Raw genomic sequence first — 23,247 nt, forward strand, 5'->3', positions numbered from 1 at the left:
CATTGATGAATCATTCTCCGGGACAGACAGATGTTGTTGCATGGGTTTTGTCCCATCCGGCAAAGGCAGAAGAATCTTTTCCTCGGTCTCCCGGAGCGCTGGAGGCTCCCTAAATAGACCTAGCACAAGGGTGTGTAGAATGGGACCGCACAGGGTGATGGGTAATGGAGTCATTAATAACACAGACCTCCCTTAAGATGCTCGGATGTTTGTTAGCGCGAGCCACGAGGGAGCGAGGAAAAATAGGATGCAATTTGATACGATGAAAAAAGGCAGTGTAAGCTTTTGATGGTGATCGTGTTAATGCCGTCATAGCTCTTGTCTAATGGGTTAATTGCAGTATTTTATAATGAAGGGACAATAAATCAATTTTCCTCATACAGTTTTTAATATTTCCATCACATGTGCAACACAAAAAAACGAGCTCTGCCAAATACAGAACTCCATATTTGTACAATACATTTTAATAACATCGGAGATAACTGTCCTTTTGCTGCAGGAGATGGTGATTTCCTGTAAACTGTGTACGAACAATTCTCAATCAAAATGTCAAAACATTAAAGTTTTATACAAAAGTGCATCTCAGGTTCCATGAATGCAAAACATTTACAGAACAGAATGGTTTTTAAAGTTGTTGTATGACGCCACAGTGGCTTCCAGCTTGAGCAGAGTGCGATGGGACACTGCAAAGAAACAAGAGGGAGTACTCGGGCACTCTCCAGGAGAGCCAGGGACGAGTTTTAAACTACGGACTGAAATTATGTTCAGTCTTCATGACCCCAAATACAAATGGATTTACTCCCCCGGAATAATATGTATAGATAACAAAACATGAAGAAAAAAAAATTCCAGTAATCTCCAGGCTTCAACGAGCAGTAAACATTGACAACAGAAATGTACAGGTTGAGTCAGTGGGCTGGAGATTTCCCCATGCTCTGAGAGCCACATGGGAGCTTCACGCCTCTGTTCACGAGCCAACCAGAGGAACTAGCCTTTTCCAAATCTGTGTCACTGCGTTTGCATATATCAGCATCCTGTCCTGTTTTTCAGTGTTGTTTTTTCTTTTTTTTCTTTGTTTTTTGTTGTCTCTCCGCTGAACTCCAGCGCAGGCAGTGCAGATTAGTCGCACCGCCGTTCTCAGCTGGTCCTCTGGCAGCCATGTCACGACGGACACACAGACAAGATCTCAGCCTATGCTGGTGAATCAAGCTTTTCTACCCCCGTAATGATTGACCATGTTAGGATACAGAGTGACAAACTGCGCAGTAGGAGTGGCGCTGATGAAAAGAGTCCTCCTGACAACACTTGCTGATTCTTACAGCTTCCTACGCTCTCAGTGGCACCCTGTTTCTCCTTTACACAACTGGTTGAGTCCCGTCTGGTCTGATTGACAATGTCATTGATATTTTTTTACCCCTTCTCTTTTTTTTTGGACAAACATTTTTTGAACTGTACATTGGCAAATACTGTATAAGATTGCAATATAGCTGTAGTTAAGCAACACATGAAGAATTCTATGTACAAACAAGTTTTCTCTATTTTTGAAATAATGGTTAGTAAAGAACTGAGAGGGTTTTCTCTTATGTTCTTTCCCCCTCTTTCTTTTATTTTCTTTGCTTTGCTTTTTTTCTTGTTGCGGCGTGGTTCCTTGTGGTGAAACTGAATCGAAAAGTTCAGTGCGAGACAGTCAGTGGGAAACTGCACTGGCGGTAATTGGCGGTCAGCACATTATCCTCCGCGTCATGTGATCCTTGTTCTCGGCCACGGCGCTGATCTTTGCCACGTTAGCTGCTGTGCTGAGTCAACGCGTGGTTCTGCAAGGACACAAAAGGAAACAGGGGGAACATTATGATCACATACAACAAATGTCTTTCATTTTCTTTTCGCTTTCATTAAACGGACAAGATGTTTAATCTCCCATACCAAGGACGCCAATGTTCTACGCCATGTAATGTGTTTTAAATATTATGACTGACAAGTTTGGACTTTTGATTATCCTGACATTTCATCCAGATCCAATTAGCTTGCACAGGAGTCAATCTGTGTGTGGATCAATTGCCGTTGGCTTTGGGATTAAGTGCAGTTAAGTCGTGGTCCAACACAAAGGCACAAGACCACTGACAGATAACATCCCATTCCTCAGAAATCCTGCCTCCCGATCAAAGGCTGTGTCCATGGAAACAAATCCATAACAAGGCACTGACACACCTGATGGAATATCATCCTTGGGGTCTTGTTTATCCAGCGCCTACATGTATTGAATGTACAGAAAAAAGAAGTTGAGGAATACCTAACGTGCAGGTGATGACTTGATCCTCCGCACTGCTGAGAATATGTGCACAATTTGCTGTGACAGGATAACGAGCTGACAATATCGCTCTGTTTTTTGCCTGTATCTCCCAAATTTATGCAGGCGCACACACAGATCGTCGAGAGTGGTTGTAGTGGGGCAGCTGTGCCAGGTTCTTTAAAGGGAGTGTGGACCAGGGGGTGTGTAACTGGTGTCCCTGGTGGGCTGAATCCAGGTCATCTTTTGAAGTGACTGCTAATCCCTTTAATGCAAACTACATGCCCCACTTGCTGCGCTCTGTTTAAAACACGGCCTTGGACTCTCGAAACTGGCATGGACTAGACACACCTGTCACAGAGCCGTCAGCGCGCATGCATGCACGCACACGCCTCGGTGCACACATACATTTTGTCCCTGAATTAGATGTGAAATGACATTTTCAACGGCTTAAAGTGAAACAATAAAGAGGAAAATGATTACTGCAACCTCAGTGAGAAGGTTTACCAAAGCAGTCACCTTCAGTCCTGATGGTGCAGAATCCCTCGGGCAGCGCCGGGAGACGACTATTAGCCCCCCTTGCATTCATTCCTTCCCTCTTTACCCTTTCAGCTGCCTCCATATAAAGCATTTAAACACCTCGACAGCTTTCCTTTCAGCTAGGGCGATTACTTCCCGACAGGTGGGGTAATAAGCTGTTTGACGGGGAGCAGGAGTGTGACCCCTGTAAGGGTTAGCGTGGCTCGCCTGGGCCCCTGCTCTCCCTTTTTTAAAGAGGCGGCCCCGGACAGCTCCTCTGCTTCCCTCTCTCCTCTCTTGCTGAAATAAAGCTCCTTTAAGTGAGTCTGGGAGGAGACTCCCCACGGGACGCTCTCTCTCTCTTTCTCTCGCCCCACCTCACCTCCTCCCCCTCCTCACACTCCACCAACCCCCTACCCCCCGGTGAAGACATCCTTGGCGTTGCTGAGGAGGGACAGGAGCACGGCAACCTTATTAATGAATGCGGCCCATTACCCGTCAGCCTGGCTCCTCGGCGACTCCCAGAAGCCCCTGCAGTACGTGACTTCAAATGGCAGGATATTGACACGAGGAGAGCAAAGCGGCTAGGACTGAGTGTGTGTGTGCCCGGTTTATGTGTGTCTGTGTGTGGAAGAGAGAGAAACAGAGAGAGAAAAATTGTGCTCAACTGAGTGTGCACGCCTTTGTGTGAGTGTGTCAGTGTGTCTAGGTGTGTGTGTGTGTGTGTGTGTGTGTGGACCCCAAAGGAACGTAGCTCCTTGGATATAATGTAGGGCTCGTAACAGCTATTAGAGGGGAAAATAACCCCTCTGGGGAATGGCTCCCCCCTCTGCATGTCCCAGCTCTGTCTGACACACACTGCATTCTACCTTTTCCTTAAACATGCCAGGAGTTTTCTCACTGAGGGCTTTCTCAAGGACGGTGTTAAACGACTTCAGTGGCTGTGGCAGCCATGCAGACTAAAGGGAAATAGAGGAAAAGAGGGGGAAAAAAACGTTAAAAGAAAATGAAACTGATACCTTTATCTCTGTGGATACTGAACTCCGCAGAGTAGCTATAAACTGTTCTGTGTATGAGTATGGAAGGGGGAAACGAGGGAGGAGGGACGGGGGGAAAAATTCACTTTCCAATCTTCATCCTTGTCAGGTTCTTCAAGTACCTCTGCACCGGCGCTGTGTAAGTTAAATACTTACAGTAGCAAACCGCAAAAGTCAAATTAGATGTGAAATTCACATCTTGTGCAAGAAAATGACCAAAATGTCCACTGCCCCAGCAAGGAGGATGTCACTAATGGTGTCACACCAGAATCGCTGCAATTTAGGATTAGATGCCCTCCATTAAGCCTTTTAGCTCTCATCCTAACTCCCTCCTTCAATGCCATCCTATTCCCCCTGAAACTCTGCCATTCCTCTTATCATCCATTTCCTTCCCTTCTATCCAACCCTTAATCTCCTCCTCGATCCTTTCAACCACCTGCTGGCCACACAGGCCTGCTGCAGGGCCCAGTTACCAGCAGTGTTCAGGTAAACCATAGCAGTCAATTCTCCACTAAATTAAATTTTGCTCTGATCAATAATGCGCACCCGCTTCTCCCTTATGAAGACTGGCTGCATTGGCTCGGAGCGAGCCTCTTCCTCTTCGACTATTCTCTCACCGGCTCTGTGCCACCGTTAAAACCACCACTTTCATCTGATTACATCACCCTGCTGCAACGCCCTCAGGGGTAGAAGAAGAGGAGGGGGAACATCCGGCGGGGGTCTTGTGTACCCATGCAAACAGGTGCAACATGTCTTAGGAATTTAACACTGCTGCAGAGAGGGAGAGGGTGAGAAAAAAAATCAGGAACGATCGGGGAAGAGCAGAGAGCGAGAAAGAGCAAGTAGGCTGGGGAGTTGATTTATTAACTAATCATTCTTTATGTCGTTCCCCATTGCTCTGGTCTCCATCGATAGCACCCGGTCTCCAGTGAGGCAACAGAGGTGCATCTCTTACATCAGCTCTGCAAAGGAAGTCCAGCAGACACACTCTCTCTTTCATCTGATCCGGCTGCATTAAAGACAATCTGAACATTGTCCAACATCACAGAGAGAAGATGTAAAGCTTAATCGCAACGCTAACAATGTTTTGATTAGCATAATGTTAATACCTGCGGAGCACATGTTAAGTACGTTGCGTCTGTGCTTGTACCTGCCGTTATCCAGCATGTAACATTAAACCCGTTCTTTATCGAGTGGTTAGAGAGCTGAGTGAGCAGTAATGACTTTTTAAGCCATGGCCTTTTCAAGGCTTCTCAAGCAAACAAAGAACCGGGCAATTTGTACAAATGCAGAGCTGACCGCTGAATTTAACTGAATCTGTCGCATTATGTAGCCCTTAAATTCTGAGTGCTATATCTTTAGATAGCTCTAACATTTTTCTGCCAATTATATTATATATATATTTATATTAACTTTTTACTACATAGAAATCTTTCCAAAATTGAAATGAGTGCATAAACAAACACTTAAACGCGTAAATAAATGCATTTCTTTACAAAACTGTTGATTATTGCAGTTGAAAAATCAACAAGTATAATGTTTTGCAGTATCTATAGTAGTCTGATGTAAAGTAATGAAAAACAATCAAAAAAAAAGGCCAAAATGTAATAGATCTAAAATCACTTTTCATAACACATTAAGGGTACAAAAGGTATAAAAAGACAACAAAAAGGCAAGAAGAACTTTATCTAAAGACTGGATTACCAATATTCTCTGAGAATATTGTAATTGCATATTTCTGACAGAAAAAAGTATAAGAAAGTATTTTTAAAATTAGAATTTGCATTAGTTAATCATTATTTAAAGAATTAAGACATTTATTTGTGTTGTGTTGAACTTAGGGCCAGTACAGTCCTGCAGCCAAAATGTTACCACAGTAAAAGTACTATCACTAAAACATACAGTAGTTAAGTACTAAAAATGAATTTAATACATTAAAAAACTGAGTTAAAGTGGCAAGTCCTCAGATTTGAAAAGCTATGAAATATTTTTGCATGAAAAGATAGCCTAAAGGACTATCAAAATAGCTGTACTAAATCTGCTGGAGATTTGTGTGCATTGTCGGGGAGACATGATATGGAGGTTTGGGGGTCCTCCAACCAGAACGTTTTGATCATTAAACACTTAATTTCCTACATTCTGGTGAATTTTCTGCAACAATTTGTGAAAAAAAAAGAAAAATGCACGTCCTAAATATTCAGGGGAGCGTGTTCCCCATGTCCCATCTGAAATCTACTCCTGTGAGTTCAACATAAAAGCATAGATTTGCTATTCTGAGTCTAGTTAGTGTAAGTTACACTAAAAATGGCTCATTAAAGAAACTATTTAATCAGAAGCACCTTCAGTTTAACCCCTGCGGTTAAAGTGTCTTATTTAGTTTATCTATAATCAAAAAAATTTGTAGAAACAGTCAAAACTGTAAACATCCCCCTCTAAGCTCTGATTAAAAGTCTTATCAGTCTGCGCCGAGTTCCTCTCTCACCCTGCATGGCTGACATACGGCAAGTCTGCATAGCTGCATCTGGAGCACGGGGGAGTGCACGCAAAACCACTGAGACCTGTGCGTACCCGTAGTCATCACTCAGGAATTTAATTAACGCAGAGGAGAATGTCATCAAATGATACTAAAACAAAGAACCTGTGGTCTTTTCTTTGAAACCGCAGGGCGACTTTAAGCAACGATATCTAAGCTAATTTATATTTGTGTGATGATTGAAAGGCAACCAATGGAAAGTTATGACCTCGTTGCATCCTGAATTTTGTGAAAATTGTGCCACCATATGAAGTGTTTTCTTATCGCTCCAAACCGCTGTGGAGAAAGACCGGAGTGCTGCATTCTGCCTTGATCTTTAATGGTGTGTTGAACTCGGTCCAGTATTGACTCAGTCCTCCCTTTGTGCATTCCCTACTGTTGACCAGTCCACTGAGGGAGTAATCCTTTCCTGCTCTGACCCCGGGCCAGGCTTACTGCTGGCTAGTTTAGCCAATGAAGAACACAATCAAATAAATAAATAATACAGCAGTTGGCATTCTCCACAGTCATCACTTATCAGGCCGTGGGGAGGGTTGACCCCAAACACTGTTGTGCCACAACCGGCCTGGTCTCCTTGGTAACAGACTGTCTTGTTTGAAGTGAGGTGCCCGGGGAGTCGTGGTCATACAGTAACAGCACTCGGCTTGGTTGACAACAGCAATGGATTTCTTCCATGTGTGTCATTTTGTTGTAAAAAATAAATAATAAATCCATAATGCTCCTTTGATTAGATGTCTAACTACCCCAACCAAATGCTTCTGAGGTGTAACCGGAGATGACGGACCACCCTTTTTGTGGGCCGGTGCTTTGTAGCTCCAAATGATACTCATTACCCTGTCTAAGTAGACAAGTGAATGGTACTAGAAACACACTATGCAGTGATCCCGCTGTTTGACTGAGGTAGCAAAACAACTGCACAACTGCTGTGTTATTATGGGGCCTCATTAAGTGAGGAGAGAGTGGGAGACGGGGAGAGGGAAAGCAATAGAGAGAGGGCCAGCGAGAGGGAGGGAGGGAAAAAAGGAGAGAGGTAGAGAAAAAAAACACAAGAGAGCGATACAAACTGTATTCTGAGGTGATAGCAACACACAGATGCCTTTCCAGCCAAAATGAAGACTATGACTAAAGAACCCAATTAAGGGCTTTCTTAGGGGAGCCATCTTGGGAGGGGGATGGGTCTTCCTGGGACATGAGCCCTGGGCTACATCCTCTAATTAGACAGAGCGAGGGGGGAGGATCTCTGCCTGTCACTGGGAGGGAGATGGGGTCCATGGGGTTCCACATGTCAGTCCCAGAAACAAAACACAATTACTCTCACATTTAACCACTTCAGTCAGGGACAGACTTTGACTAGGGATGCTACACAGCGTCTAGCGCGCCCACCCCCCCCCCTTCCCTCTCCCTCTCCTGTGCTGCTAGATATGCCACTTCACAAATGCGGAGATTTTTGAGGACTAAATTTTCTCCTGCATTCTTCTATTGGAAGAGTCGATCTGCACTCTCATGTTTTCCCACCGAAATGGGGCAGCGAATCAGAAAATTAGCTTTTAATTGACCGCTGTCGTTCAACATCCCTTTCTAAAGCTGAAGAGTTAAATTACTTCGGTGTGTGAACGTGAAATTCGAGAGGGAATAATTGTTCTAATGCTGTTTATTTTGGCCTCTGCTGCATTTTGTTAACATCAACAGCATAATAGACACTTGAAAAATCAAATCACTACAGGCAGTAAATTAAGCCTGTAGTGAATTTTCCTGCGAAAGCGCTTAAAATGCCATTTATCAAAGTTGCTGAACAAGTCAACTAAGAAAAAGTAAAAGAGACATGTTTGAGGGAGAGATCCGGTGATGGATTGGAGCACAGTACACCGAGCGTCTCCTCTTTGTTTGGATTTAACTTTCCCCAGTGGTGCAACACAGGAAAAAGAAAAAAAAGAACAGCTCAAAGGCTTCTGGGAGTTTTTGTCATGTCTCCCTCCAGACAATGTGTTTGCATGCACATATCAGACCCTGGGAGAGACAGACTCAAAGACAAATACATACAGCACGCACACAGATGTATACACACACACGCGCACTGAGAAAGAGAATATCCTCCCAGGATCATTAGGTCTGTCATGCTGTCTAATTCTGATCCACCTACAAAACTAGAACACCACTATTGTGATACATCACTACTCATCTAAGGGTGTTTATGTCCCCATTTACAGTGTGTGTACAGTGTTGAACATAATTATAAATAAGCTTAAATATTAATGATGGTGCCTCACAAGCAGATGTTTTTTTTCTTCTTCTAATTCATTGTTGTTTTATTTTGTAGTGCAACTTTTTTGAAATGGTGACAGAATTCTGAGCACCTGGGGTGATGAAGAAGAAAACAAGTTGTCATATGAAAGGAAAAAAAATATATATACAACTTTCAAATGCGTGAAGAGCTGTCATACTTGGCAGATCAAGATATTCAGAGAAAATGGGGTGTTTGAGAGCCGCTGAGGGACAAACACATGAAGCTTTGCTTTTGTGCGACACTTTTGGGACGCGGGGCAGTTGGGGCGTTTTTGGGGGCATATTTTAAAATTCATATTAAAACAAGAAAGAAAGAAAAACTTCTTGGGAATTAAGTCTCTGTGCTTCATGCTGACGAGTGCCAAAAAAGGGGGGGGGGGAGAAAGGCCTAAAATGTTGTTTTGAAGAGCCATCATTCATAGAATCAACTTTTATGTGTTATAATAACATAAAAACACAGCACACTGGATAAACACTTTCACATTTAACCCTTATCTTTCACTTGTTTCCTTTCTTTCTCTCCCCCTCCTTTTATTCCAACCGTCCATCTCTCATTTTTTCTCCCTATTTTCTCTCGGACGGTCGTTATGACGTGCATTGGTGTTTACACCTGGTGACCGTGAAGCCTATAAATATGCTTAATTAAAACAGTGGAATTGGTCACAGCTTGGCAATAATGGCTATCACACGGGGAGAGGAGAATCTCATTTGTGCGGGGAAGTAGAACATGATGCAGATGTGCTCTTGTCACTTTCAGCACTCATTAAGGCCAGGGAGCTTTGGATTGTCTTTGAAGGAATCCTTTTAAAAGACACTCCAATTAAGGTACGTGTCCTGCGGGCGTCTGAGGAGAGGGAGAAGACATACAGTAACCCAGTCCTTCCACTCCTCCGCCGATTGCGGCACGACTTAACACACGTCTTACAATCTCGTGTCACTTCGAAGGAATGATAATGAAATTGGAGGATGGAAGGAGAGAGAGAGAGAGAGAGAGAAAGAAAAAGACAGCCCAGCTTAAAAGGACCGAGGGAATCTCGTGCAGAAAATGTCATCTTCGCTGTTGTGTAACTTCAATCTTATTGTCTTAGGAGGAATTGGGATCATTGGGAGAGGAGTCTCTGATTGCAGCCCTCCAGTACGCTGGATCGCTGGAGGAGCTGAACTTGTGTGTTTCTTCGCAAATGAACTGCACTCAGAGAAATGTCAGATTTAAGCTGTGGCTAATACTGCGCATCCATCAGTTAATGAATCTGGCTAATTAATCCAGCCTAGCAGCATTGTCAGTGGCTCAGCTCTGTTCGCTTTGTGAAAAGCTACTGTATCTGAAGGGAAAAGGAAGTTTATTATCAAGTTTCACATTGCAATGTGGCCTTTGCTAGAACCCAGGGACTTTTTTTCATGAGGGGGCAGCTGCTTTTAAAATGACAGGACAGTGGGTCTTATTTGGGAGAGAGGATGTGAAGCCATGTCTGCTAGTTGCTCGAGGGGTGGGCAGTAGTTGAGGGTCAGAGAGAGCGCTGCACAGCCAGCCCGCTTGCCCTCCCCATCAGCACCTCATGAAATATCTAGACTTTGCTCCATATTTTAATGGGGTAAGGGAGAGAGACGCGCAGGGTGGAGGCTGTGTGAGCATGTGTGATAGTGGAGGGGAGTCCTCTGGAGAATTTTGAGGGGAATGGTGGTCTATGCATCTCAGTGCTTGTTTTTTTTTTGTCTGAAAGAAAGAGGAAAGAGGGAGAGAGAGGGAGAGCAAGAGAGATTATTCTCCTTTGGAATCTGGATTCTGGGGCACACAGGCCCAGGAGTCAGTCAATCTGGCCAGTCTGAGGGGGGCGGCTGGGCGGGGGGTCCTAGGAGGGCTGATTAGACGGATGCTCTCCCATCATCCATCTCGACAGGCTGGCGAAAATTGGCTAGCCCCTCGCAGGGTAGAGTTCATGGGGGGAGGCGGTGGGGGAGGATGTGGAGCGGTGCACTGGATACCTGTCACAGCCTTTGGTCTGTTTCAGGATCTCAGCAGCAAATTAATAAAATATCGTTCCTGCTTCCCTTTACCTGCCGTGGCAGCTCTCCCTCTCGCCGCTCCTTCTCCCAGCTTGCACTGGCCCTTTGACCCCTCCGACTACTGCGAGAGATGAGGAGCCCAGGCAGCCTGTGAGTGGGCCAGAGTGTCAGGGAGAAATAGGGAGAAACTCCAAACTCGAGACCCGGCAAAGAGAGAGAGCTTCCACTTCTCTCGCTGCTGGAAGACAGCTCCACTTCAGACAGACTGACAAACGACTGCCCCGTGTCAGTGAGACATTTTGAAGTGTGATGCATGGGAAATGGCAACCGCAAACAAACAACAACTAAAAACAAGACTCCAGCCTGCACTGTTTGTTGGAGGCTTTACTGTAACTATAGACAGTAAAGAAGGTAAATCTAAGATCCACCATTACTGAGTTCAGGAGCTGCATCTTGAGACGAAGAAAAAAAAAACTGAAGTCCCAGTGGAGCAGAAGTTAGAGTGTCTTTAGCTTCTGTACTGTCAGGCTGTTCTCATGCTCTGTTCATAGATATACCTAAAAAAAAGTAATGCACCACAATTTGTGTATAGATGAATCCGGCGACCAATTTGTGTATTCTGCCATCGAGCGGCGTCGCCATTACTGTGGTGCAATTGACTGCTGCCTGCTGACAGTGACAGCTGTAGATACAGTATCAAACAATAACATTACGGTGACAGCAGCGAGGGGAGTTGGACTGACAACATTAGGCAGTGGTCCCCAGTCACTGACTTTATATGGATGGCGATCTTTACGTCATTCAGATTTACATATTACACATAATCAAGTGATGAAGTGCTGTAACGTAACATTATGAAAGTTACTTTTCTGGCTAATGTTAGCTAGCACAATCAGTAAAAAGTTGCATTTACCATTACAGACCAGTTACATTGGTAAAAACTTAAAAATAGGAATTCATGTTGTTTTGTAGGTATTCAAGATTATTTCATCAATCACCTGACATGTCAGCACCAACACGCCAATTACAGGTCTCTGTGGGTCAAAATTACCTGAGCTCCGGATTGGTTGGCCAAATATTTCACACTCTACCAGATGATGACTACATCACTCTTAAAAAATCAGTCAGATACAGTCAGATACTCACAGTTCATTATTAACTATCATAATGAACATAATGAACATCTTGGTCCTCTGCACACCCAGGGAATCTGTGCAGACTCTATGGTCTCATACAGCGGCACTCTTCATGAAATAAAGGCGTGTGTTTTTCGCATTCAGTTTTTTTTTGTGAAAGTTAAAGTTTGCTTTACTGGGGCAGCCAAGAACTGCACTGGTTCTTCCCGAACTCCTAGACATCGTTTTCTAAAAGTAATGTTACACAGAAAGTAAAGGTAAAAGTAGAAAAGTTTACACTTCTCACTACAGACGCATTCAAACACCAACAGGAGGGAGGGAGATACCACTGCAGTAATGGCGACTTGTTTACTTGTGGTGCAATTTGTGTATAACCCACGTAATCATGCGATCACGTGACCAGCGCTCTGTCGCCAGTAAAGAGGAAAGACTGGTGTTTAGAACCGTGTGACACAAAGTGAACTTTGAGTTATTTTAAGGTACATAGTCACCATGGTTCTTTTCCTAAACCTAACCAGAGTGACTTCACATTAGGTACGTACTGTAATTCGTCTGCTGCTAATTTGTTAGATATCGCAAAAACTGTTGAATGTGCATTTTCTTAAGATAGCATACAAACCATTGTATGATGATATGTTACTGTGAAGAATATCCCACTGAAACTGAATATTTGAGTGGTGTACTGTTACAAGAGGGATTTAAATCAAATCTTTTGCATTTGGACTGCTTAGAGTTGGCGAGCTTAGTGTTTGGTGCGATACAGAGCCACAGTGAAGTAGACGATTGGCATTGCACACACACCTCCCTTGCCATTAGATCAGGAGAGGGACGAGGGAGAGATGAATAAATTAGGCCATCACATTGTTTGAAAAATGAAAGCAAAAGTTTTGCCCACTGATATCGAGGGGTGTGGACTTGGGTCATATGACTTTGACTTGAGTCAGACTTGAGTCACAAATTTGCTGACTTTCGACTTGCAAAACACTTGCAACTTGACTTGGACTTTAATGCCAGTGACTCATGACTTGGACTTGAGCCTTTTAACTTCAAATACTTAATACTTTCCCCAAAGCCCATATATTAAGAATAATGCACTTAAAAAAATGTGCTACAAATCATTTAATTTCCCTTCATTTGCTGAATCAACCAACACTAACGGTATTCATTCCCAGCAGGTTGCTAATTAATTCCCAAGATTCACCTAGTTTGAACCAATCCGACATCATCCAATCAAGTTGCAGGAAAGAATAATGAATAATCAACGTAATGATACTGAGTGCCAGTTGGAAAAATGATACAGAGATAACTTTGTTTGAAAACAAAAAATATGCAGTGATCAACAAAAAAACAAAAAGTATGCAAAGCGAGCTAGTCAAAAATCAAAGACAAGAAGCAACGCCTTCCAACAAACTGGTGTTAAATGAATAAATAAAAATTTGAAAAAGAATTTATGATTTTTGTTAATTTAATATATTATTATTATGTTGTTAAATTGGCATTACATTGCATTATGTCTTGTTTAGGATGTGAAACTCAAGATTTAGCACCTGGAACTTGACCCAGAACTTGTGGGTCTAAGACTTTTTAGGAGACCTACTTTTGACTTGCAAAACATGACTTTGCTTGTATCCAATCACACATCTCTTCCTATCTTTCTCCATATTGCCCTGTTAGCTACTACAACCCACAAACGGTGAATTGTGGTTTTATATGAAGCGTGTAGCTCACTAGTTGCCCAAAGTCTCATTTGATTGGATGAACTTTGGTGAACGCTCCAGAGTGCGGGATAAGTCATTGAACATTTGAAACAGTGGTTTTACAGAGAGAGAAAAAGCAGGGGCTTTGTTGTAAAAAATACTCTTATACTGATTTTTTGACAGATGTTTGGGATATAGTTATAAATTATTAATTAAGACAGGGACAAAGGATTAAAACTGGGGATTGTGTTTTTCTCACTTTGTCTTTAAGAAAGCTTCAATCACAGTAAATAAACTCTGACATTGTGTATTTTTCTGTATGAATGTAATAAGAAACAGTGCGCATGCCCGCATCTATAAGAGCTACATATGTGTTTGAGAGAGTGTAAGCAGGCACTCACATGGGACTGCCTTTGGAGCATGGCACAGGTTGAGCGTAATGATCGTCTTATCCCCAAAGCTCATTCCTGCTCTCCTTTCATAACCCCCTGTTCCACAACAAAGTGCCATAGGTCTTTCATGTTCTACTCTTGTCTTTTCACACAGAGTGTAAAACAATATAATCATGCATGAAACAACACCTCTGGGAGGGGGAGATCACTTCATTCCCCAAAAAATGTCAAACAAAAAAAGTAGGAAAACATCCCCAGGTTATTTGAGATTGTTTACAGGTACCTGCAACAACCTCTGCTATATAGAGAACACTCGTACCAATGAGAGATGAAAATGTGATAAACAGGAGGCCTTGGCATGAATGAAAAGGCTCCACGTTGGCAGTTTGGTGGAGCGCGAGGCTTGTTAAATAACCTTCTCCATAGTGAAGTTGCGTGGAGGTGGATCAGGACTTGTTTTATTCATGGTTGCAGTGCTCAAATGACCAGCAGATAATGATCACATTCACCTTCCTCCTGGCAGACGCACGCCTCTGTGTTTACAACCTGAATCTCAATATGAAAATCGTTGCCGATCAATGGGCGGCCAAGCCCTGGATACTTCCTCTGGCTACCCGCTAATACATGGTGCTGCTAATCCAAGTTTCAAATAGATGTGGTCTTTTGGTTTCTATCTGCGCTTTAAGGCGAATTAAGAATAATTTCAGTGATTGGACTGAACACTGTAGTTACAGACTCCTCATATTTTAATGATTCAGTTTCAAAAGGTAATAGAAAAAGATCTGGATATGAGAAGTGTGCCATGTGTATGGAGGAGAATCCCCCAAACAAAACAGAGCTGCTTGAAAACACCACCACAGTGAAATAATATAATAAGGTCTGTTTCATTTTTTCAGGTTCTCCAAGGACCGGAGAAAAAGATTGCTAGAAAATGGATTATCTCTCTAACGTTGCGAGTTCATAAGTCCAACTACTAACTTTGTTGAAGGGCAGATACGAGTCTCCCAGAGGACAGAGCTCATATTTAGCCATGAGGCCTCCTCTGTGATTAGGAGGGGAGATGCAGGCATATTGACTCAACTGTGTTTTTGCCTCTGCACTGTATGTAATTACCTCTTCAAAAACGAACATTCCACTAATCCTCTAATTCCAGATATTTTAGTGCTCTGCTGGTCTAATAAGCAAATCAAATCATATCTGCACATCACAAATGAGTTTTGGAAACGGACTGAAATAATTCCTTCTGAGTCTCTCATCCCAGCCGGGATGGAGGGGATAGCCGGAGTGGGGTGAGCGATGTTTAATGTTTGTTAAGCTGTCATGTGTGATTAGCAGTCGCAGTTTTTGCTGGTGGCCCTTTTTTTTTTTTTTTTTCTACGCCGGCCCCGAGGCTCACCTGTAACTCTGTCTGGAAGAAGAACTTCTGTGGGCACTGCGAGCAGTCGTAGATCTTATCCTCCTGGCCGTGTGCGGAGAAGATGTGCTGCTGGAGCTTATTGGCCTGGACGAATACTGCTCATAGACAGGGAGAGGAAAAAAGAGAAGAGAGGAAAAGATTTTTCAAGTGCTGCACATATGAATTGTCACTGTAAGATGCCACAACTCTTTTGCTTCTTATCGTTAACTCTGCTAAATTAGAGTAGAGCCTTGTTGCATGCATTAAGGGAACAAAGGCAACATCATAATTGCATCTGCCAGAATAAAAATTGAAGAAAGACGATGTCAAATGGCAAGGAAAATTACTTAATTACAAACAAATGAATGCACTGTCAACAACAGCAAAAAAACATTGTTATGAGCTATATAATTGAAAAAAAAAACAATGAACAATTTAGATGTTAACAGTGAAGCTAGAGTGGTCATATTCATGGCACTAGCGAATGCATAATGTTTTGGGAATAATGATGCTCTTTATTTAGCACTACTGTGGGGACAACAAGCCAGAAAATAAACAACCACAAAAAATTGGCATGGCTTCAAGTGCAAAACATGGCCTCCATTAGTCTACATCGCTAATTATATTGACAATATAAATATTCATGGTGTTGCACTACTTATTCATGCAGACTTAGACACCACTCGCCATCATATAAACACACAACTCGCTGGCACTTAAAACATATACCATACATTTGTGCTTTAATTAAGCCATAGTCCACGGTGAAAAGCTAAGGGGGAGGCAGTTGTGTGTGTCTTGAGTGTCTTGCATGTGTGTGTCTATGTGTGTGCATGTGTCTGCATTCTCCAAGGAGCACTTCAAACATGCCGTTTGTTATCCCAGACCCTTGTGCTTTAAGGATGGCTGTCTAATCTCAAAGGTCTGGATGCTCTGGAAAAGTTAGCATGTGGGGCCTTCATTTGAATTTCTTACAGCTCAAAATAACTTTTCTTCTAATGCATGCACCGTGGGGCCACAAGGAGAGGGAGGGGAGGGAAAAAAAAGCCACAAAAGGTGAGGTGTCTGTCGGAGATGGCTTTGGGGTCGCTGCAGCCCCGTGGCGGGACTCTGCAACATTAACGTGTCCCAATTTGAGCTCACCTGGGAGAGCGGTTATTAATTATTGAGCTGCGTACACTTGAGACGCACTCGGCTTCATTGAATGTCACACTCCTGACCTGGGAAATAAAAGTTTGGATTCAAAGCAGACACACTGTGGCGATGCTTTCAGACTGCTAATGCCTGGGTGACAGCTGTCTCTGGAACATGGCAGCATGTTAACCAGAAATGAACAAACCTCCGCTAATGAACAAACAACAACTCCATGGTCCATTTCTGAAACTAATGACCACAACAATATGAAGACAAACATAATTGCAGATAGATGGCCGGTTTTACAGTCTGTTACAAAACGCTGCCGCTCAAGGTTAAGGCCTCGGCGATCGCGCACGTTTTGTGCTCCAAAAACGATGACAATTTTCTTTGTGGGGAACACATGCTCTGAAAGACAAAAAGCGCTGATAAACAATAGCCTTTTTCCTTTAGCTGTGTTTTGTCTGCATATACTGTACAGAAGCAGGTCACAGCAGCTGCAGGAAGCCTTCATTATGTCTTTGGCTAGCGGAGGAAAAAGTCAATACAGCAAAAATAAAAATGGATTCAAGACTTGGGGGGCCTTCAAATACTGTAAAATAGGGCCAAACACAACTGAGATGTCAAGTTAGCTGATGCTCGCTGTTTACATGCAGATCTGATCTGATTCCAGTAAGAGACACATTTAATCAGCTATGCATTTATCAGTTTATAGCTCTGCATTCATTCATATGCAAGAGGATAATGACAGCTGATTTAAAGTGCCAGAGCCTAAAATGCACTAATGGCACTTACAAGTCTCCTGCAAGCACAATAAATACTAAATGGACTTTGGACATTTAGGGCAAAGATGTAAATGGAATCTCAACAACTTTTTAGCTAATTCATATAGTTGAGTTTTGACATTTTTACAGGCTTGGGTTATATTTACGATTGGTAAAGATGATTGGGAAACACAGTGTTTGCCAATATAAACAGTGGTAGCCATTTAATTAGCGGTGAAATTTAGATGCTTTCTTTGTCCTCATCATCAAATTAGCATGGAACATGAAATAAGCTGAAATGAGGGGACATTGTATTGGTATTTGGCACATATGAGATATGCCATTTAGAGGAGGAACAGAGGCATGTCTTCCTAGAGGGTTAAAATGAGGACATAGAGAAACGGGAAAGAAATAATCCAAAACCACATCCAAACAGGATCAGTGGCTGGCCATTGTGTCTCTCCCTGCTGAGAATGAGAGAGAATAAGGGAGGGAGGGAGGAAGAGAGAGAGAGAGAGAGAGAGAGAGAGAGAGACAGAACTTTGTGGAGTTTGTTGGCCGTGGAGCCAGAGCAGAGCGGAGCTGAACAGAGCGCTGAGCCGGGTTGGGCGTCAGGGGTGTCAGGGCTGAGGGGGCTGAGGGGCCAAGGTCTCCTCGCTGTGGGGGATATTAAGCCCTCTGATTAGATCTCAGGGGCCGCCCATGGCAGACGTCTCCTTTACTACAGGCCCCAGCTCATCTTTATTTTGGCAGGGTGGTGCTCTCTGCAGGCTGCACTGCACCAATACTAAGCTGTTTGTGCAGGGAGGGAAAAAAAGTTTATCCTTTTTTCCCCCTTTCTCCTTTTCATTTATTTATTCGTCTAGCCTACATGTGTTCGTTTCTGCTTAATCCAAGAGTTCACAATGCAGAGGCTGATCCAAGTGTTCTGAGGCAACACAAACAAGTCGGCTGCGTAAGTTGATTTGGAGCTATAAGCTGATAACTACTAATTTTTTCGAGTTGAAGCTAAGCCTGTGTCGTTGTTTTTCACGATGTAAGATGTCATAATTCTCACATCACGCACCACCAGAACGTGGGCAGCAACTAAACAAAAAGCCAATTAAACTACTGTATTTGTCAGACTCTTGCGGATTTGCATCCTGTAGTTTTTCAAGTTTGTACTTCACGCTGTGACATAAGTAAAAAGAAAAAGCGCACACACGCGCACGTACACACACGTACGACTTTCATCAGGCACACTTTCTTCTGTTTTGTTTGTCTTAAGCACATATTCCCAATCACAATTTCCACACCAGCCCTCACTACTGCTCCTAAGGGTGCAGGCAGACACTTCTAGCTGCAGGCTCCCCCACTTCTGAAACCTGTCAAATCTGTCCTGGGAGAGTCAGCCTCTCTCTCATCATCCAGGGGCTTATGGACCTCTCTCCATTTACCCTCCCTCCCCTACACAGTTCTCTTTTCCTCCTTCTCTTCCCCCCTTTCATCTCATATCCAAACTTGCCAGTTGCAACCTTCTCAGCTTCCTCCAAGTTTTGTCTCCTTTTCTCCTCTATTTTGTCTCCCCTCATGTACCGTCTGTACGACTTACTTTTCACCATTCTTTCCTCCGGTCTATTTTGTGGTGTGGTTTGTCCTCACTCCATTCCCTTCGGTGTGGGTTGAGGATAATCAGGTATGTCAAAGATTGTCAATCACTCCCTGCCTCCCACTGAGTTTTTAGGTCACGGGGGGGTGGATCAAACTAACACATGGGCATCAAGTGGGGATGATCTTTTAAACAAAGCGTAACCTTGTAAATCGAGTGAGCTCAGTGACGCAGCCACTATTAGTGGTACCACCTAGTTTGATCAAAGTTTTGCTTTTATGTTCAGACTCATTATGTCTGTAATAGTAATCCTTTTGAGCTGTAAATAAAGTTTTTGAAATCGTGAATGCAATGACTCATCAACTGCATCTCATCCACAATGACTTAACAAAACTGGCTGAAACAAAACATGAATCTACCGCTCTTCCTGAGGTTTCTTCCTCTTTTTTTTCCCCGTTACAGGGGTTCTTTTTGGGGATTTTTTCCTTGGGTGATGTGAGGGTCTAAGGGCAGAGGGATGTCGTACACTGTAAAGCCCTCTGAGGCAAACCTTGTTTTGTGATAATGGGCTCTATAAATAAAACTGACTTGACTTGAATTCAGAACCTCATTAAGTAGGCTGCTTTATGACCAGTGATGGAAAGCAACTATTACAGCAGAAGTCACAATTTCAAAGTACTTGTACTTGTATAATTCTTGCTACTCTGCTGTATTTCAGAGAAAAATATTGTACTATTTTCTCCTCTACTGTTAGTTACTTTAAATGTTAAGATTAAACATGTACAAAATTGTACACGTTCAATATGTCCTCTGTGGTTCATTCTCATTGCTATCCGCACAAGACAAGTTTTAACTCTGTGTGTGTGTGTGTGTGTGTGTGTGTGTGTGTGTTTTGTTTTGGTGTGTCATGTTCAACATCACGGACAGGCCAGAAAACAGGTTAATAAACAGTAAAAAGCAGCATGGAGGCCAGTGAAAACTGTATGGTAGTTATTATGTTTTATATCTCTCTCACTTGTTTTTTTTTTTTTTTGCAAACTTGGTGCGGACAGAATTGACTGGAGACAGTATTTTGTGATGGTGCGTCTTGGCAACTCACCAGTAAAGGGGCTACAAACTGCATGCTCACCTGGATGTTTTGTTTCCATCAGTGCCAATCAGAGCTGGAGCTGATGAATATTCATGACTAGTGCAGAGTCATTTGAGCGGGGTGCCCATTCTAACTTTTCCCATTACATTAAAAACCAGATGTTAGCTGGTGTTAGCAGATTTTTTGAGAAGGCAAACAAACAGGCTGTACAAAACACAATATAATGCATAAAGTCCTTTAAACAAGCTAAAACTTAAAAGTACTGCATTACAATGCTTACAGTGTCAACCCCAATCTCCTAGAAATTCTGTTTATATACTACTAATCTGTTCTGCCAGTCCCCATGTGTGGTTAGGTTTACGCAACAAAACCACTGAGGTTAAGGTTAATTAAAGATCATGGTTTTGGATAAATGTGTGTCTCAAATAAACACGTCCTGCTGTGTACTACAAGTCACTGTTGACTTTTTCAACATCTAAGACCAGAAACCCCAGCCTCTAACCATATAATGGGCTGTGCTGTGGGTTCACTAAACATAACCATAAGAAGTTAATTACATGTAAATGGAAAATGTTGTTGGAAAACAAATGAAATACCGTTTCAGTGAAATTTTTTCTGCAAAGTTTAGTATCATCTATGTTTACATTTCCCTCAAACGTATTTTCTTTTGCATAATAGTAACACATAAATTTACATACAAAATACTGTAGAACATGGTGCATAAAGTACTTTAGCTAAAGTTTGTGTTATATTACATATCAATCTCTGCATAAGAATCATAACAATAATTAATACTGAAAAAAATATCCAACCCTTTAAGAAATTTTATTTACATACTACTGATCTGTTTTGCCAGTTTCCATGTGTGGTTAGGTTTACACAACAAAACCACTGAGGTTAGGGTTAATTTAAGATCATGGTTTTGGATAAAGTTGATTAAAATAAACACATCCTGCAATGAACTCAAAGTCATCATTGGCTTTTTCAACTTTTATCTGAGACAAGAAACCTTAACCCCTAACCTCTAACCCCAAACCTTTACCCCGAGCCTGAAATACCATAACTAAGTGCTGTGAATGTGTGGAATGAAATACTGAGTCAGTGACCATTTTTCTGAAGCGTATCAGTATCATTTTTGTTTACAGTTCCTTTAAAACATATTTGCTTTTGCAAAATTGTATTGTACATGTGTCATCATTATTCCAAAAACATGTATTTTCTATGTTGTAAATATGATTTCCAGGAGAGAAATGGCTCTAAAATTAAGGACGATTGTTAAAGAATTGTTTTATTGCTACTTTAACTTTAATAAAAGACCCTAATACTTCCTCCATGACTGTATATATCTGAAAAGTAAAATTTGAAACATAAAGAAAACTAAGCCTGCTAATGCTATACATATTTATCTATCAATAAATTGTCAGTTAGGGTGCAAAAGTAATGTCTTTTCCCGACTTTATGCCAGTCTCAACTTGAAGAAATATATTCAAGGACAGCTGTCAGCTAAACTCTCAGTTCTTCCTTCTCCTCTGAGTGACTTCAGTGTGACTGTCCCCTGCATCCCCAACAGAGGGAGGCCTTTCAGTCCATACATACTCTCCGCAGCCTGCCTTCCCAACCACCATAGGCCTTCGCCCATCTGTCTGTCTGCTCTGCGACCACTGTCCTGAGGGTCTACTCTGTCTCCCCCTCCTCCCTTCTCCCTCCCAGCATCCCTCTCTCTCATGCGCCGTGATCGATATGGACGCGGAGGGAGAGGGGGGACCTGTCTGTCAAAGCCGGCGGTGGAAAATGAAGGCTCAGATGAAGGAGGCATGCTCTGTATATTAAATGCCCAGACCCCTGTGAGTGGTGGAGGGGGGCTCGGGGTGTGGATATATCAATAGGCTTCTGCTAAAAGAGAGATAAGGCCAAAACAGCAATGAGAGAAGTAGAGCGGGGTGGAGGGGGGGACAGAAAGAGAGATGAGGAAAATGAATAAGGAGCTGAGGTGGATGAAGAGGTAAGAAATGTGAACAAAAAGATATTTGAGCAAAATGTGAGCTAATGATGTTAATTGGTGTAACAAGTGGAGGAGAGATAAATGAGTTTTTGGGGGTGATGGGTGGATGAGGAGGAGGAGGTGGGTGCAGGAAGCGCAAAAGAGGGAAATGAGCTGAGGACCCAAAAAGTGCGAGGAAGAGTAAAGAGCTGAGAAGGGAGAAAGAGTGAAGAGCTGAAGTTAACGACTTTGCAGATTTCATTATAGAGATAGTTAACCCTGTTGACACTGAAGGAGGGCGCTATCCTCTCAGGAGGAGTCCGGTCCTTCCACCTCCACGCACAGAGACAGATGAGATCATTACAGCTATCAGCACCACTGCCATCCACAATTAGCACATCTCCTTTTCTTTCCCCACTACTACACCCCCCATCTCCCCTCTGCTCACACTGTCTTCCCCCCTGTGCTCTTTCTTTTTTCCCCCTCTCACCTCGTGACACTTCTCTGGCCTTGATTTGGAGGCAATTCGACGAAATAAAAAGCCACAAGCAGCAAACTGTTCTCAGCTTTAGCCATCCTGCATTGTAAAATCTGACAAGTTAAACTTACTTTAAATGATCTTGGAAAGTGATTGCCTTGAAAAAAGAGAATAGTAATCATTAATACTAATTTCTGTACTTAATAGGATATACTTAATAGTTATATTTATTACATTTTTCAAGGCAATCATTTTTCTATTTTTTTTATAAGTAAAATCAACTTGTCAGGTTTTACAGTGTGCTTGCATGACCTTTCCCAACTCATTTACAACCTATTTGCCTTTTCACCTTAAAAAAAATTGCAACACCAAAGTGCAAATCTTTGCATATTGAGAATGTAAATGTCTCCAAAATGAACTCTACCCTTTTAATCTCTCTTTCAATCCACTGGATTGCAAATCCATGATATATATACACACACACACACACACACACACACACACACACACACAGAGACACACTCATGCACACAAACAGATGCACATACCTGTAAAGCAGACCGGACACTTGAAGGTTCCTCCCATGCCCTCAAAGCTGTGCTCAATCAGGTGGCATTGAAGCTTCGCCGGTGAGTCGAATGACTGACTACAGAGCTTGCATTCATGGTTCAATCCTTCCTCTGCAGAGAACAAACAACAACAAAAAACACAGGAAATCATAAGGAGGAAAATAAGCAGAGCATGAATGGCAGAGGTCTCACTCTGCCTTGTTTTTTCATTTCTTTTCTTCTTTCACATGAAATTTGAATTCAACAAATTTGTGGCAATGACCCCTCCTGTGATTTTTATAAGACAGGAAATAATATAAAGTGTGATCTGCTCCCATCAGGCATAAATTAGATGACCAGTCGGGGCTCTAATCGCTCAG

General features: G+C 42.6%; 1 protein-coding gene across 4 annotated transcripts in view; it reads right to left on the reverse strand.

Moving 5' to 3' along the window:
* Positions 1-365: 365 nt before the first annotated feature.
* The window catches only part of LOC121951040 (zinc finger protein 521-like), a 106,877-nt gene continuing 83,995 nt past the window's right edge, over positions 366-23,247 (reverse strand). For all 4 annotated transcript variants that reach the window (XM_088085547.1, XM_042497216.2, XM_088085546.1 and 1 more), the window contains 3 exons: positions 22,868-22,999; positions 15,285-15,400; positions 366-1,814 (listed from right to left, as the gene is read on the reverse strand). In XM_088085547.1, the coding sequence (XP_087941673.1) occupies positions 1,785-1,814; positions 15,285-15,400; positions 22,868-22,999 (278 nt within the window). In that variant the 3' untranslated portion in view covers positions 366-1,784. The remainder of the gene's footprint in view (positions 1,815-15,284; positions 15,401-22,867; positions 23,000-23,247) is intronic.

Source organism: Plectropomus leopardus, chromosome 12 (genome assembly GCF_026936395.1).
Source record: "Plectropomus leopardus strain MGB_pleo_1.0 chromosome 12, ASM2693639v1, whole genome shotgun sequence".
In the NCBI taxonomy this organism is placed as follows: domain Eukaryota; kingdom Metazoa; phylum Chordata; class Actinopteri; order Perciformes; family Serranidae; genus Plectropomus; species Plectropomus leopardus.